This window comes from Coffea arabica, chromosome 8c (genome assembly GCF_036785885.1).
Source record: "Coffea arabica cultivar ET-39 chromosome 8c, Coffea Arabica ET-39 HiFi, whole genome shotgun sequence".
Lineage (NCBI taxonomy): Eukaryota > Viridiplantae > Streptophyta > Magnoliopsida > Gentianales > Rubiaceae > Coffea > Coffea arabica.
Genome location: NC_092325.1, coordinates 45,335,662 through 45,351,399, shown reverse-complemented (window position 1 = coordinate 45,351,399; position 15,738 = coordinate 45,335,662). Strand labels below are relative to the sequence as shown.

The 15,738-nt window shown below is 38.1% G+C and overlaps 4 protein-coding genes across 4 annotated transcripts; 3 read left to right on the top strand and 1 right to left on the bottom strand.

Annotated features, from left to right (window-relative positions):
* The first annotated feature begins 2,760 nt into the window (after positions 1 to 2,760).
* LOC113707458 (uncharacterized) lies at positions 2,761 to 5,608 on the top strand. The gene is made up of 6 exons (XM_027229794.2): positions 2,761 to 3,072; positions 3,242 to 3,303; positions 3,527 to 3,662; positions 4,046 to 4,118; positions 4,686 to 4,751; positions 5,051 to 5,608. Exons 1-6 carry the CDS (start codon positions 2,876 to 2,878, stop codon positions 5,264 to 5,266), a joined length of 750 nt encoding a protein of 249 aa, XP_027085595.1. The 5' UTR covers positions 2,761 to 2,875; the 3' UTR covers positions 5,267 to 5,608.
* A 723-nt stretch (positions 5,609 to 6,331) lies between these two features.
* Positions 6,332 to 8,946, top strand: LOC113707457 (uncharacterized). The gene is made up of 2 exons (XM_027229793.2): positions 6,332 to 6,925; positions 8,698 to 8,946. The coding sequence occupies exons 1-2, from the start codon at positions 6,419 to 6,421 to the stop codon at positions 8,701 to 8,703; spliced, it is 513 nt and encodes a 170-aa protein (XP_027085594.1). The 5' UTR covers positions 6,332 to 6,418; the 3' UTR covers positions 8,704 to 8,946.
* Positions 8,947 to 11,349: 2,403 nt separating this feature from the next.
* On the top strand, positions 11,350 to 13,587 carry LOC113707455 (probable WRKY transcription factor 53). The gene is made up of 3 exons (XM_027229790.2): positions 11,350 to 12,142; positions 12,232 to 12,360; positions 12,637 to 13,587. The coding sequence occupies exons 1-3, from the start codon at positions 11,817 to 11,819 to the stop codon at positions 13,259 to 13,261; spliced, it is 1,080 nt and encodes a 359-aa protein (XP_027085591.1). The 5' UTR covers positions 11,350 to 11,816; the 3' UTR covers positions 13,262 to 13,587.
* Positions 13,588 to 14,100: 513 nt separating this feature from the next.
* On the bottom strand, positions 14,101 to 15,509 carry LOC113707456 (uncharacterized). Its single transcript, XM_027229791.2, has 3 exons — positions 15,032 to 15,509; positions 14,519 to 14,536; positions 14,101 to 14,427 (listed from the first exon to the last, which is right to left on the bottom strand). The coding sequence occupies exons 1-3, from the start codon at positions 15,399 to 15,401 to the stop codon at positions 14,231 to 14,233; spliced, it is 585 nt and encodes a 194-aa protein (XP_027085592.1). The 5' UTR covers positions 15,402 to 15,509; the 3' UTR covers positions 14,101 to 14,230.
* Positions 15,510 to 15,738: the final 229 nt, after the last annotated feature.

Below are 15,738 nucleotides of genomic sequence, written 5' to 3'. Positions count from 1 at the left end.
CTTGAGGGAGAGTGAACAACCAATGCCTTGAAGAATGAAGATTCTTGTGTATCCTTTTTGGTCTATGAGACTCTACACCTTGCTCCATGGACCAGGATTCGACAAGCAGCCCTTTATATAGACCTTAGTAAAGAGGACATCTCTAATTCTTTTTCCGATGACTGAGAAACTCAGACTTTTTCGTTACTAAAGTTGACCTGCGAGAAACCTTCAAAAGCCGGCAACTTTTGAAGGCTCCCGCAGACCTTAATAAACCCAAACCCCAAACCCCCCCGAACCGATGTGGGATAGAAACCCCACAGGGGTGCCCCGCTGCTAAGAAGTAAAGACCCCCCAGACACCCACTGAAATGGAGAGATCACCTCCCCGAGGTTTCTGTCTTTTTCCGATGACTGAGAAACTCAGACTTTTTCGTTACTAAAGTTGACCTGCGAGTTCAAGAATGGAGAAAACGTGAACCGATCGACAGGGTATGATGGTAGGGTCTCCATATCTTGCCTTGTTATCTTTATCGGCATCGTCAAATCCCACTGCTTCCAAAAAGAGCTGGCAAAAAGGATAAAGGTATAGGCTAAATTATTTGCCTATGATCAACTGGCTTTTAAACTTTAAATCCACTATGGCTCAAATGGTATTCTCCACGTGAAAACTAATTTTTCAGCCATCTATTTGCACTAAAGAAGATGGAGGGACTGTCACAAACAGATGGTATTAAGATTAATACACATCCGAGTTCGACTTATTCATGAAGCAAATACAACTTATATTCTCAATTTGTAACTCTTTAGGCATTATGACTCTAATGCGAACTGGCAATATAGTGACTGAAAGTAATACGTTACTATAGTAAAGAATCAAATAATTCAATGGATAGATATAGATGCGCTTAAAGGCTTTTCATTAAACAAAGACCAAAGAGAATTTTGACTTTTGCAAATAATGGAGTACGGAGATCACTCAGACACCTACCTTGAGAAATTGAAAGTTTCCAAACCCACCACAGAAACAGCGCTAAAGGTTAAACAGAAGTTGGCCCCTAAGAACCACGACTGGGCAATCAACTATTAGATTAATAAACAAAGGGCAAACTTAAGGCATCTCAAAACCATATCCAGCAAGGCTTGAAAGATAACACAGATGCGATTCCTCTGTATTTGATTGACATTCGCTTTTGCTGGCTAAAACATATTATTTGACATTTGTCGGAATCTTCATGTCCAATATGTTCAGCGAATTAACCAACTACCCCCGCAGTAGTTGGCTATCGCATATCTTGTGAGGCGGAAGGTCAAGAGTTCAAACCTTACATCTAAATTTGAGGCAAACTTGGAGACTTAACTACGCAACCCCCGAACCCCTTAGAATCGATGTGGGACTAGGGGAAAGTTATTGCAAATTGAAATTTTGTACAATTGATACAGGTATTGCACTTTTTTTAGAATGTGCTATACGTTTACAATCGTGGTTGTATTAAATTATTGATTTAGCGTATAAGAACAAAAATTACGTGTACAACACAGAAATGTAAACATACGCAAAAACATATAAAATGAACAATAACCACATAATTGTACGAAAATTTTGGTTGTACTGGCCCCTTCTCCAAGGGGAACAATATTAGATTAGTTTATTGAGTTACAAAGGCTTAAATATCTAAAATTAGGATTTCTGAAATTTGTGGAGACAAAGTGCCTGTTTGATAACATAAAAAAGTGCTGAAACTGAATCCATTCAGACATTAAGAGGTTTTGGGTGTTTGATAAATAAAAATTCACCTGCTGAACTTATTAAGTGGTGCTGAATTTGTATGTAGTTTTTTCAGCACAAGAATCATAACTGAATGCTTAATTCGATAAGAATCAAGAGATTTACTTCAACTACTTTATCTTATCTACCAAATCTATCCCTGTTTGTTAATTACATTCAAAATCCTTATCTAATTAAACAACCTAATATTCTCTATTCAAAATCCTTATCTAATTAAACAAAACAATCTGATATTCTCTATTCAAACAATCATTTCTAAATTTTTTAGGTCGAATTTATATGTTATATGAATTATTGGATTGTAATGTTTCTTTTAATGTTTTGCATAATATATTTCTTCTTTTATATTAATTTGATTTAAAAATAAATATTGTCTTTTTTATACCTAACAATTTCAAGCTAATTAAATCATAGGTTCTATTTCCTTTTTGGATTAAAAGATATAAGGGCAAAATTGTACAATTTAGCTTATTAAGCATTAAGTTATGAATATTTATCAAACAGTATAAATAGATTCAACATTAAGATTCAGACATTCATATATCTCTTTTCAGTGTTTAAAATTCAGCAAATTAATTATTTCAGTATTCAAAATTCAGATTCAGTGTTATCAAACGGAGCCAAAGATAGAATGTATGACAGTAATGTTTACTAGTATTCTCAAAATTTGGGGAACAAATATTTAATCATCTCAAAATTTACTTTTGGGGGGGGGGGGGGTTGGCAAATATTCAATCAAAATAAAATTTTAAGATAAAATTCGTACCATAAATACCATTTGAATACCAAGGCATACATAAATTGGAGACCTCTAGTGTAAATGGGTTGGTATGAAATTGACCCAAGGTATATATATATTGCTGAGATCTGAAAGGCCACTAAATGGGCTTAGCGCCCAAAACTTTTAAAAATATGGGCCTGTGGCTGTGAGTCTGATGCCCAAACTTGCCCAATATTCCCCCCCCCCCCCCCAAATCTTATGGCGCGAAAATCACAGCAAGAATCGAGAAAAGTAGGAAGTATGAAGCTGCTGAATTGATGAATTCAGAAAACCCATTTCTTAAATCTTCTCATCTTCGCTTCTCTCTATCTGAGAATAGTGTCAGCTATGCGGGCTTCAAAACGTCGGCGCACGAGCAGCCAGAGCCTCGAAAACGATCCTAAGGAACAAAATGCAGAAGAATGGCGGGAAGAGATGACAGTCAATACCAGCGCATCTGTGAAGGGTAAGAAAGACAATTCATCACCTGTAATTGTCTTTGCTCATGGCGCTGGTGCTCCTTCTTCCTCTGACTGGATGGTCAGGTGGGTCCCGCGTTTCACCTTCCTCTACTGGTTTTGTGTGAGCGCGCTTTGGCTATATTGAATCTTCTTAGCTTGTGAAATCGACTTGTATATTTCTGGAAACCTAATAAAAAAACATCAATATTCCTTTATTTTGTAAATAACCCAACTTAATAGTATTCTAAACCAGATGGAAGAAGATGTTGCACAAGGCACTAAATGCTGTTGAAGTTGTAACCTTCGATTACCCATGTAAGCTGTTCCTTTTTCTTGCCAATCCCAACTGTTGTAGTACTTCCTTTGTTTTTCTCGGTCACATGGTTCCTGTTAATATGAGAAATGATAGTGGGCATATTATTGTGTTCGATTAGGAGGTATAGTTTGAAGTTAGTGAGTAAAAAATAGCATGATGTTTTTATGGTGTTTCAAAAAGTTTGAATTTTTAAGGTAAGGCTGTTGGTTGGATTTTTGGCAGATATTGCTGGAGGGAAAAGAAAGGCTCCTCCTAAGGCAGAAAAACTGGTTGAATTCCATGCAGATATTGTTAGAAAGACGATGCAGATGTACGCTGGGCATCCGTTGATCATGGTTGGGAAATCCATGGGTTCTAGGTAACACTAGTTCTTGCGTTATTCTTCTTCAGTTTGTGACAAAGTTGTGGAAGTCTTATACATTGTCTTTCTGTTTGTAAGTTTTCTTCAATTGTGGCCAAGGCAATGGTCCTTACAAAGTTTACTGGTTTGCTGATGAGTAAATCTCCAAAAAAGCAGGAACCAATCAACTTTTGGAAATGACTGGGTACAGCATGAAACCTCATATACTTATGAGTCTGTCAAATGAGATTTTTTGCACTCTATCATCCTAGCCGAGTGAGACAATTATAATATTTTGCAGAACGGCTATCTATAGTTTTGACTACTTTTTATTGAGACTATTCCTGGCTGTATGTATGGTACATGATGCAGATCTTTTTGTCATGGCTTTGGGTGTATAGGGTAAGCTGCATGGTTGCTAGTGGTAAAGAAGTCGATGCTTTGGCAGTAGTTTGTTTGGGCTACCCGTTAAAGGTTGGACATCATTTACATCTGATTTTATTTTTTCTGGTAGTTTTACTAGTGATGATCTGGTCCCTTTTTATGCATATCAGATGTTTTCGAACTGATCTTTCAATTTGTATTCTGCAATTAAGCAATGGTCGATTCCATGTATTGTCTCTGCACGAGCTGGAGATCAGTAGTCTTTATTTATGTAAGTTAGGCAGATGCGTCATGGTGCATCTTACTTGGGTATTAAAGATGAAAAGAACTTATCCAATTAAGACTTCTTGCCTTTTTTGGCAAGCAGATTTTTGAGACTTGAGCAAGTATAAACATTCTGGAGGACTAAATTTCATAGGCAAAGGCGAAGGAGTGTGAATTTCCATTTAAGCCATGAAAACAAGTTCAAAAGCCCTTTACCCTTTATATTAGCACTGGGCAGTATTTTAATGTGGCCAAAAGTAACTGGGGAGTACAAAAACAAATTGCTATAGCTTTATCTGTTGAAGTCTCTGTTTCTGTGTGTGTATGTATGCATGTCTGCTTCGGTGCACAAATTTACATTCTTCTACTCAGTTTAATCCCTCTCAATTTCAGGGGATGAATGGTGCAGTACGAGATGAAACACTGTTGCAACTCAAAGTTCCTGTCATGTTTGTACAGGTGACAAGATGATATCTTCTGCTTTTTTTTTCCCCTTTCTTTCTTTCCCATTATGTGGAAATTTTCCCTGGTTGAAAAGCATGAATCTGGCTTCTATTCTGATATTTGCTTTGGTTTCCATCTTTCTTGTACTCTGATACTGAATATTTACATGGCTGGTTCAATTGAAGTTATCACTGCTAATTGCATTATAGGCTCCTCAATGTTTAAGCATAATTTTTCCTGCAAACATGAAATTTTAACTGTATTTTCTGCTGTGTCATACTTGGCTGTGGGTTACATAACATTCAATCATAAAGGGTAGCAAAGATGGGCTTTGTCCACTGGAGAAGTTGGACGCTGTAAAGGAGAAGATGACTGTAGTCAGTGAATTGCATGTTATTGAAGGTGGTGATCACTCTTTCAAGATTGCTAAGAAGCATCAACAATCATCTGGAACTTCTCAAGATGAAGCTGAAGACTGTGCAATCCAGGCTATAGCTACTTTTGTTTCCAATCTTTTAAAAGGAAGGTGACAAAGTGGCAGCTTAACCCTTTTGGTGGAAGAGTATTTTGTTTGTCAGATGGGCACGAACATATTTGGTTGACATGTTCTGCCGAGCTATCAATGTTTTTGTGCATATGTCTTGGTTATTACAAGGAGATGCTCTCTCTATTATTCACTAAAGCTTTTGTTGCATGTATGCTCCTAGAAAACAAGTTATTAGGATTTTGTGAGTTTTCATTTGGTCGTCGCAGGAGGATGTGGATTGACTACTTGGATCCTCGGAAAACTTTGAAGTGCAAAATTTGTTACTGTTTGTCTATATGGATACACATAATATGTTTATTTCTTTTATTTTATATCATTTTCCTAATTTATCGTGTTTCTGGTAAATACAAGTAACATCTGTTCTCTAGTATAATCTCATCATTTGACTCTCATCCAGGGACACTTTGTGCGTGAACTTCTGAATGGTACCTATCTAAGGCAACTTGGGATCCTCCGTGACATGTTTTCTATGCCAATTCAATGCCACCAAATTTGATCCAATTTTGGTTTTGTTTCTTTTGCTTTTTTTTTTTTCTCACTTGAGTTATTCAGCTCTTTACATGATGACAGATCATTCAGTGCCTAGAACGCTGCATTTGTGCTGACAACCTATTGCTTTCCTGAAATTTGTGCTTTCTAGAGTTTCTGTAATTTGGTTGGAAGTGCCCATTTACTATTTTCAGAAAAGAATTTACTTTTAAACCTCTTGTAAAGCTCTAAGCAAGATGCCTCTGTAGAGAATCTACCGATGGTTGAGTCAAAAGATTTTGCGATCATAGTCTAGCTAGATTTTAAAAAAAAAAAAAAAAAATTGATCAGTACCATTTACCCATACTCGTTTCTTCAAGAGCATTGTTGAAAGTGTGGCCATTCAGAGAATCTCAAAGTGATGGAACATGGAATAAATGAATAGGAGTCAGGCGAATGTTATCATCAGGGAATCAATTCTCCCAAACGCGTGCTTCGCAGGAAAAGGAGATTCGGAGTATAGCGTGACGGGGGGGGGGGACTGAAAGCAATCCCACTAACACTCCACAACTATATGTAAGTTCTGATCAACAGCTCGAAAGCTCAAGAAGCACTAGCAAATTAGCAATCAGAATCGGAACGGAGGCCGGCCAGAAACTGAACTTCAATGGCTTCAATGCAATGCCATATGCCTGTTGAGCAAACTTACACTCATGTGGAGTCTACTGTCATCAGCCAGAAGACAACCACTGAGACTTCCCAAAAGGCTAACAATGAACACTCTGTCACCAACAAGGTGAAGGAGATGGCTAATTCGGCCCGCAAAATATTCACTGAGCACAAGCACCAAGAGCATAATGGGCAAAATGGTGAGCATCACAGTCACAGACATCATGCACAGCATGGTGCGGCCAAGAATCACGTTTCACTCCACCATGACCATGAGAGCCACGCTACAAGCCATGTTCAGCAATCGGCATGTCAAGGATCACAAATGTATGCAGCTAATGCTGCAGCAAATGACAAGAAAAAGAAGGAAGGCCATGGAGGCCATTTCATTGCCAATATTGGCGAGCACATAAAGAACATGAAGAACAAAATGAATCACAAGGCAGGCAAGTCCAGTGATGGAAGCAGCAGCGACGATGAGAGTGACAAAGAAACTTCTGCAGAGGTGTGTGTTTCCACTGTGTGCTAGCTTATTATATGAACTGATATCCCATGTAATGCATGTCTAATACTAAAATACAAGAGGGAAATATGGCAACTAAGAATTGGCCGTCATTTTAAGACAAGGAGACTTGATCAGTGGGTCGTATTCTAATCTGTTGGTTTTTTGGGGCATGAACTAAGAAACAACACCTTAGTGTTACAAAAAAAGCTTATAAGAGACTTGTATTGAAGATGGAAAATGAGCTTATGTTTTACATTCATCAATTCACTATTTATAGTGATTACATGAAACAAACTAGCAAACTATCCCACTAACAATTATCCTAAAAATCTCAACAAAATATAATCTCTTTCTACTAGCAAATCTTATCTAAAATATCTGTTAACAAACCAACATGATCTTTTGTTAACAAATATCCTTATTTTTCTAATAACTAAATTATTTTGATATCAAACATAATCTAGCAAAATATGTAGGAAAAGTTGCATATCTCAACACTCCTCCTTGCCACTTTTGCTGCAGATTTTGAATTGTCTTCTCAAATCTTTGAATCTTGTTTTGGACGAGACTTTTGTAAGAAATTCTGCAATTGATGATTAGCCTTGCAATGAACTTCTTCTTTTGTCTTCTCATGCCAAACTCCACATAAAAGATGATTTTTTTTAATGTTTCCAAATAACTTTCTCATAGGTTTAAAATGGAACATCTTTTGACGATGTTTGAACCTATATAGAAAATATGAAATTTTGCATGATTCTTCATTTTGCCATCACCATCAAAATCTGTAGACCCAAAAACAGAAATGTTATAATCTTGATAAATATCAGGAATCAATCTGATATCTCCTGACTTATCAATGATCTCCTCCTGAATTTTTTCAGGATCTGGATTCTTGATTTCATCATCATGTTCCACTTTAGAATTGTCAAAATTTGACCAATTCATAGTGAAACTTCTCCTTTCTATTTTAATTGAGAATAATTTATTCTCAATCAAATCATCAGCCATTATCCTTGTGAAAACAGCATCAAAAATTGATATGTGAATGCTGGCCTTGGATCTCTGTCTAACTGCAACTCTGTGGTCTCTAATTTGTGTATCCATCAGCTCTTCAAATACTGATGAAACAAAATTCGTCTCTACCATATCTCGTAGATCATTGACTACCAAATAAGTCCAAAATTTTATGGCCCAAATTTGGTAAGTTTCACCACTAAAAGTTGAAATGTTTGACAAAAAGTTCTTTCCTGTCATGGCTTTGAACTTATAAAGGATCCTCACTAATGCACTCACTCTAAAAAAAAGACTCAGACCCTTAAGATATAGGCTCTTGATACCACTTTGTTGGTTTTTTGGGGCATGAACTAAGAAACAACACCTTAGTGTTGCAAAAAAAGCTTATAAGAGACTTGTATTGAAGATGGAAAATGAGCTTATGTTTTACATTCATCAATTCACTATTTATAGTGATTACATGAAACAAACTAGCAAACTATCCCACTAACAATTATCCTAAAAATCTCAACAAAATATAATCTCTTTCTACTAGCAAATCTTATCTAAAATATCTGTTAACAAACCAACATGATCTTTTGTTAACAAATATCCTTATTTTTCTAATAACCAAATTATTTTGATATCAAACATAATCTAGCAAAATATGTAGGAAAAGTTGCATATCTCAACATAATCTCTAAGATGTTTTTGTAAGAACAAGAAATTACTCTTTGTCCGGTTGATGGTACTAATTAAAGTTTGTTTTTTGGGTGCAGAACTGAATGCTGCTGGGAAAGATCAACGAGGAGGGATGAAACTATATAGCAAGGGACTAAAAAAATATGAAGCAGAAGCTACAGAAGTACCGAATTCTCAAGTCAATTGCTATAAAAAAAAAGCAAATTGAAAATGTTTTATCCTCCTAATTCTGAAACAGTACGAAGGAGATAAATCCTGGCTTACAAGTGTATAAATAAGGCTACTTCAAGGTTGAAGTTTCTGCAGCAAAACCTTTACTATTTAAATTACATCGCCCATTCAATTCAGTGCTGAACCAACCATTTGTAAGTTGGATGGCGGATCCAAATAATCGTTAGCTGACGTTCCTTCTGTGAGCTGAGCTCTCAATGAATGAATCCCTCCTCAGTTTTTTTTTGACAACAAATCTCTCTATAGTCTCAGGTTTTTTTTTACCACTAAAGTAAACAAACTTTGCAAGAAGACACGGCTATAGAGACTCCCATTGAATTTTACGCGTTAATGGCTTGTAACCATACAAAATTCGTAGGAAATTATATACTACTGCTGCTTTATCCTGGTGACTGGAGAGGTGCTCCTTATTTCTGAATATTGGCTGCCTCGTTGAAAATGTTATCATTAGTCAAATTCTATAATCCACTAGCCGTATACTGCTATTATTCCTGCGCGGGAGGAAAAAAAAAAAATTAATTTCTCGTTTTTTTTTCCTAGTGCTTCGAAGCTTCACCATTGTCCTTGGTGCGATTTAAACTCCGGCGAAGTATATTGCTTTTATGTTACAGCTGGGAAGAACTGGTTGGTATATATCGCGGTGTGAATACTCTATAAATTGTAGAGCTGAAATCTACACTCTTTTTAATAATTGAAAGTAAGAAATTCTCCACTACTCAGATCTTGATGCAAGACAAGAGAGGCTTTCATATGCATGTCTAATCTGTTCCCTTATAGGAATAAGAGTGGAGTACAAATGGTACATTTTGAAAAGAAGAAATCCTTCGAGGCCTATCTTGAAATATTATGGACACAACATGTTTTCTTTTCTTTTCTTTTCTTTCCTGGTGAGTCTTGGATTTTTTTTTTTTTTTTTTTTGTGGGGTGTCCGGGTCAATTCTTACGGGGCCCGACTAATCCCCTGCGACCCGGGCCCGGTACCCCATCCCGGCCCGAACACGCTAAGTGCGCGGAGGAATCCAACAGAGCGGAGACTCGAACTTGTGACCTCAAAATTCACTGGTAAGAGACACTTCCCGGTGAGTCTTGGATGTTCAGTTAAATTCGTTAATATAGACAAGACCGGTGGCAGATGCATACATGTAATATTAACAGTTTTTTCTTTCTTTTAAATACTACTGTATTATAATAGTAACTTACCGCTTATATTTTTTTTTTTCGACGAACCATCCTGCCTATTCTCAATCATATATAATAGTAACATAGTTAGGAACTCTTTCCTCAAAAACAAATAAAAAAAAAAAGGTTAAGAACTCGATTTACGAGTGGGACTAGTAGTTAAACTCACCAACTCTGATCCTTTGTTTTTCATTTTTGCTGGAGTGCGGTGGGGTGGGGGGGGGGGGGGGGGGGGGGGAGGGGAGGGCGGTATTAGAATTGGAATCTTCATAATTTGGCCATTGAACGAAGTACTAGTATGTGGTGTCGTAGCAGTGAGAAGCTGCAATCAAGAAACCACGCGGAATGACGTATGAGGATTTATCTAGGCAGCTGCATATCCAAATCACCTAAATCCCTTTCTCTGACTTGGTAAGCTCCTCCAAACTTCAATCATGTGCGCCACGAATTTGCTGTCAAAAAGTATTTTCAGAGAAAGGAGGAGAGAAGGAAAGAAAGGAGGCCCATTTGGTTTGGAGCTTTGAATTGGTCAGCACTTGGACCTTACCAGTTACCACTGCATTCCTCCCTCCCCCCCCCCCCCCCCCCGGCCCGGTTTTTCTTCCCCCGGGGTGTTACATTCTAGAATCTGATAAATCTAGTCTCAACGTTTCCAGTTCCAATTGTCAACAATTGTGGAGTAAATAATATATTACTACTAAATAAGCGAAATTTATTTTTTCATGACAAATTGTAGAAGATTAAGTTCTTATGCCTTAGGCATTCTTTTGGATGAGGAACGGTGGTGTTTTCCTCAGTGCAATTGAGTATTAGTTGTACAGCTTTTCGAGTCTTTGTTCTCGCGCATATAAATTCCCTTTTTAATGAATAAAAAAATCCTATCGTTTCGAGAAAAAAAAAATTTATGTGCTTCAAAGTTAGCAATAATTGGTGTCCATGATGGTGTGTGTAAATTGGGAACTTTTTTTTTTTTTTTTTTGAGGATTAAATTGAAAATTTCAAACATCCAATGCTACATGCACTATTCTAAACAATTGAAGTTACCAATCTCGGTACATATTATTAAAAAAAAAAAGGTGGAGGAGGTACACTTAGATGGAGAGGGGACTTGCCACTACCGCTTACCGGAACTCAAACCTTAAACGTGCTTTTTGAAACTGTTTCAAGGAAAAAGAACCCTTTTGAATTGGTCAGCATTCTTCCTTAGTTCCACTGCCACACTATTCAGTAAGAGTACGTTTTACTTCTAAATTCCAATATGACCAAAGACCAATCTACGCGGAAAAACTCGGTTTCTCGGTCAAACTTCAACTCTCCCAGTCTTTTTCCACAGCCCCTCCTCTTTGTCAAGTATTCAAATCATATAGATTAATACTCAAAGGTGTCTGTCTCTTTAAATTCAAATCCATCACTCTGCTTCTTCCTCAGCACTCAGCAGCTGCGGCTTCTCTCATTTTCAGTAGCGTCTTAGCAGTTAGCAGTTGCACCCAACAGCGTAACCTCAGTTTAGTTGCCCAGAAACAAACTTCCAAGTCCTCCTTCCAAAATCACTCCACTCTGCAGCCTGGCAACTTCTTCATCGACCCTTTTGAGTTTGACAAAACATTTCCAAATTTTTTCTGCTCCACTTCTGCTCCGTCTCCTGCTTATGCTGCAAACTGAAAACTTCGACAGCAGCAAACTCGCGGACCGAGCGTCACTAATATAGCACTTGGATGAGATAAGCCATTTAAAGAAATCGAAGGCATTGTTCTTGAAACAGCAGTTAGTTGGGAACTATATCAAGATGGAGTACGGATCAAGCTGGGATTACTACACGCTGGTTAATGAGCTAACTCAAGGGATGGAGCAAGCTAAGCAGCTCAGAGTTCACTTGAGCTCAGGATATATGGAGCCTCAAGATTTGCTCTTGCAAAGGATCCTATCTTCTTATGAGAAAGCTCTCTCGATCCTCAAGTGGAATGGTGGCGGCTCGGTAGGACAATCACAGCCTACGCCACTGGCATCTGGCGCCCCGGAGTCTTCAATCTCGGTGGAGGGCAGCCCTCAGAATGAGGAAGCGAAGAACAACTTCAACGATTATCAGGACCTCAGAGATGTATCTAAGAAGAGGTGAATTTCGTCGAACTCAAATCTTATCACAACGCTTAAGTTTATGATAGGATGTCACTATGCTAAAAAATTCGCCATTAATCTTGCAGAAAGACACAGCCCACATGGACAGAACAAGTGAGGGTTAGCCCTGAGAACGGACTTGAAGGACCTGCTGATGATGGCTATAGCTGGAGAAAGTACGGGCAGAAGGACATTTTGGGAGCCAAATATCCCAGGTGAGCGCGGTCAATTTCCTTTGTCCTCCCGCATAAAAGTCATTGATAAAGCTACACGCTCGCTTATTATTTAAAGTTCAAACAAACAACTGTAACAAGTACACGACCGATGCGTACATCCAGCTGACCTGACTACCTTAACTAAACTGCACTAAAATATGTAAAACACTCTGCAAACATGAAAGTAACCCTTACCTAAGAAGGTGCTTGCTTTTCAGATAAACAATCATCTGCACGAAATGTAAATACTAACCCCTGTTTTCAATTTATCTGCAGAAGCTACTATAGATGCACATACCGCCACATGCGAAATTGCTGGGCAACAAAGCAAGTTCAGAGGTCTGATGATGATCCTACTCTATTTGAGATCACTTACAAAGGGACGCACGTATGCAACACGGGCACCAGCATTTCTGTTCCACAACACCCATCACCAGCAAAGCAAGAATTTAAACATAGTTACAATCACAATAACCACCAACAACCTCAACAGCCAAACCAGATCCTAATGAATTTTCGAGCAAATTTAAGGGTTAATACTGGGGATTCAGAGGCTAAGGAGATTGTATCCCCCTTCTCTTTCCCTTCAGCAACACATATGGATGATGAAAGTCAGCTCTTTCCAATGTCAGCACTTGTTGATGAAAACATCTTGGGGACTTATTCTCCATCCTTTGTCTCTCCAGCAACGTCTGGATCGAACTACTTCTCGATGTCACCCTGCCACATGGCAAACCTTGGAAGGATTAAAAATTTGCACAGTTCAGAATCTGATCTCACGGAGATCATCTCAGCCACTGCATCAGCTACCAATTCACCAATCGCAGGGTTGGATTTTTCAATTGACTCTGTTGAGCTAGACCCAAATTTCCCATTCAATGCGCCTGGATTTTTCACATGATCCCAGGCTTGAATGTAAAAGGAAGAGGCGAATAGGCAAACAAACTGGCCATGCTTCCAAAATTGATAATTTGAGCAACTAATCTTTCCCATTTTCACAAGTAGAATGAGAATGTGCCTGTACAAATTTGTACGTCAGCTAAATAATGCTAGCCAAGTTAGTATCCAGAATTGTTTAGTTATTTAGCCAAGAGAGTATCTAAAATTGTTTATGAACCTCATAATATAGAGGCCCATCTCTGAGTACAGGGGCCATAGCTATAACATTCCCATCTAGCAGTTAAGCTCTAGAAATGTTCTTTATGAATAGACCAGTGTTCCTGAGAAGCTTAAGAATCTTACTAACCACTAACCAGTCGCATTGGATTGACAACTTCTTGACAAAGGCTTTGCCGCCAACTGCTTCCTAGTATGTTGGTATCCATGGATATTGCCTTCAATTTGCAGGCCTTCACTGAACAGAAGTTGCTCTTGTTTGCCAAGAATTAAGCTAAGAGTTCTCAGATGAACAAAACCATGAACACAGATTATTTAATATGTATTTTCTTTTCTGTTTAGGTGTGTTCATAGGCCTTTCTTTAGCTAGCATAATTGCTCAATTATGTGCATGAGCGCTTGAGAATTAAAAGATAAAGTTGCTCCAAGGAAAGGAGATCAAAAATTCTTCGCATGGCACTATTTACGGTACCTGATATGAAAAATGTAACATGATTAATATTTTCTTCTGTCCTTTCTGGAGGGTGGATGGGGTTTCAGCTCCATTAATATTGTCTCAGGATGATTATTTAAACACGATACAGAATCAACCTGGAAAATTAGGTTCACAACCAAATTGCATGATTTTCGCAAACAGCAGACTGTCAATACTAGATCAAATGTATGCCAAAAGTTGTCCAAAGACAGAGGTGACGGAATTAGCTACGTATAAACATTGGCAAGGATAAGTATCCAATATAAAATGTCCGTTCTCTTAAAATTTGACATTGGATGACTTTTCCGTTTCAATACCAGAAGCCAAACTAGAGGAGGTTTCGTCTGCATTTTTCAACTTTCGAAGAGCTTGCCTCAGCCCGAGAACAACAAACAAGTTGGATAAAGTCAGCAGTGACTCAGCTCCACCATGCAACCAATCTACATTGGACAAGGAAGTTCCATATTGCACTTTTGCTGCTCAAGAGCACAAAATTTAGACAATTTTAGACTATGAGGAAGATGTACTTGATTTGCATCAAAAATTTTGATAAGGGACAGTAGTTACCATATATTCCAGCTGGGACTGGCAGAAATAACCAAGATGCAAAATGTTAGTGGTGTGGAATAGTAGCTCTCGGTAGCAAAAATATGAAGCATAGGATGGCAAAAGCAATTGCAGTCAATTTAATGGTAAGAAACTTCACTCAACATAGCGCACATTGTTCACTTTCCAAGTGGTACACCAAGTCAGGGAACTGATTGTTTAATTCCAGATGTTGAACCAGAAAACATTAAGAAGCCACTAGCAACTCATACCTAGTTTAGATTTGTTATAGTCATAATAGATAAGAAGGACAATCGGAATTAGAAATCAAAAGAGCAGAACTATTTGATTATTTGTAAATACAGTTATAGTTGGCAAAAGGATTAAGTATTGATGAATATGATAGATGGCTTTCTTTTGAAAAGAATACGCGGAAAAGGGGGAAAGACAAAGGGATAATTGCAACTTTCTTCATGTTCACACCCCAAAGAAAACACAAGAAATTCAGTGACAGGAAAAGAGCAAGAAACTCACTGGTGGCACCAACAAAGGCAAGCAGGAAATAGAATCCAAAAAGAGTGAGTTTTGGGGCAGACTTGGATTTGGTGATGTAATACAAGAAACCAATGTAGGGGAAAAGAGATAAAGCAAAGAGCGGTGGAGCTATGCTTTGTGAATCAACATTAGGTGCCCAGGGATCCACTGGCAAAAGAAACCCACCACACACTACAAGTCTCGCTCTATTTGCCAAGAATCTCCTGCCAAACTTGGATCGTTTGATTTTACTCCCAAGATTTGTCTGAGAAACGCTAGGCCGAAGTGAGTAAGAGTAAGAAGAACCCAGTGACAATTTGGGGCTCTTCAAACTCCAGAGAGGTTGTACGGAGTTCATCGCTGATATCATTTTTGCACAACGCGTAGTTTTACAGTTGTGTACCTGCAGTTCTGCGTTGGAAATTAAAGGGTGATATTGAGGAAAATTGTGTCTTTTTATTTATTTATTTTTGGAGGAAAATTGTGTTGGATATGAGCAGAGCCTTATCCTGTTTTCGAGAACTAAAATGGCCGGAGGGAAACCAGTAGGCCCAAATGCCCAGGTGCCAAAAGCCCAAAGGTTGGAATTAGATGAGAAAGACATTGCCGAGTCCTTTCCGGGCAAAGTCATTCAACATGATTAAAGAATTTTTATATGAAAAGTTCTACTACTGCTTATTATTGGTGAAAATCAAGTGAAACAAATG

Bases quoted from the DNA above. Each gene is read 5' to 3' on its own strand.
- LOC113707458 (XM_027229794.2), top strand. From the start codon at position 2,876: ATGCGGGCTTCAAAACGTCGGCGCACGAGCAGCCAGAGCCTCGAAAAC. The intron at 3,073-3,241 runs GTGGGTCCCGCG...ATTCTAAACCAG, and splicing joins TCCTCTGACTGGATGGTCAG to ATGGAAGAAGATGTTGCACA. The intron at 3,663-4,045 runs GTAACACTAGTT...TTGGGTGTATAG, and splicing joins GGGAAATCCATGGGTTCTAG to GGTAAGCTGCATGGTTGCTA.
- LOC113707457 (XM_027229793.2), top strand. From the start codon at position 6,419: ATGGCTTCAATGCAATGCCATATGCCTGTTGAGCAAACTTACACTCAT.
- LOC113707455 (XM_027229790.2), top strand. From the start codon at position 11,817: ATGGAGTACGGATCAAGCTGGGATTACTACACGCTGGTTAATGAGCTA. The intron at 12,143-12,231 runs GTGAATTTCGTC...TTAATCTTGCAG, and splicing joins AGAGATGTATCTAAGAAGAG to AAAGACACAGCCCACATGGA. The intron at 12,361-12,636 runs GTGAGCGCGGTC...ATTTATCTGCAG, and splicing joins TTGGGAGCCAAATATCCCAG to AAGCTACTATAGATGCACAT.
- LOC113707456 (XM_027229791.2), bottom strand. From the start codon at position 15,401: ATGATATCAGCGATGAACTCCGTACAACCTCTCTGGAGTTTGAAGAGC.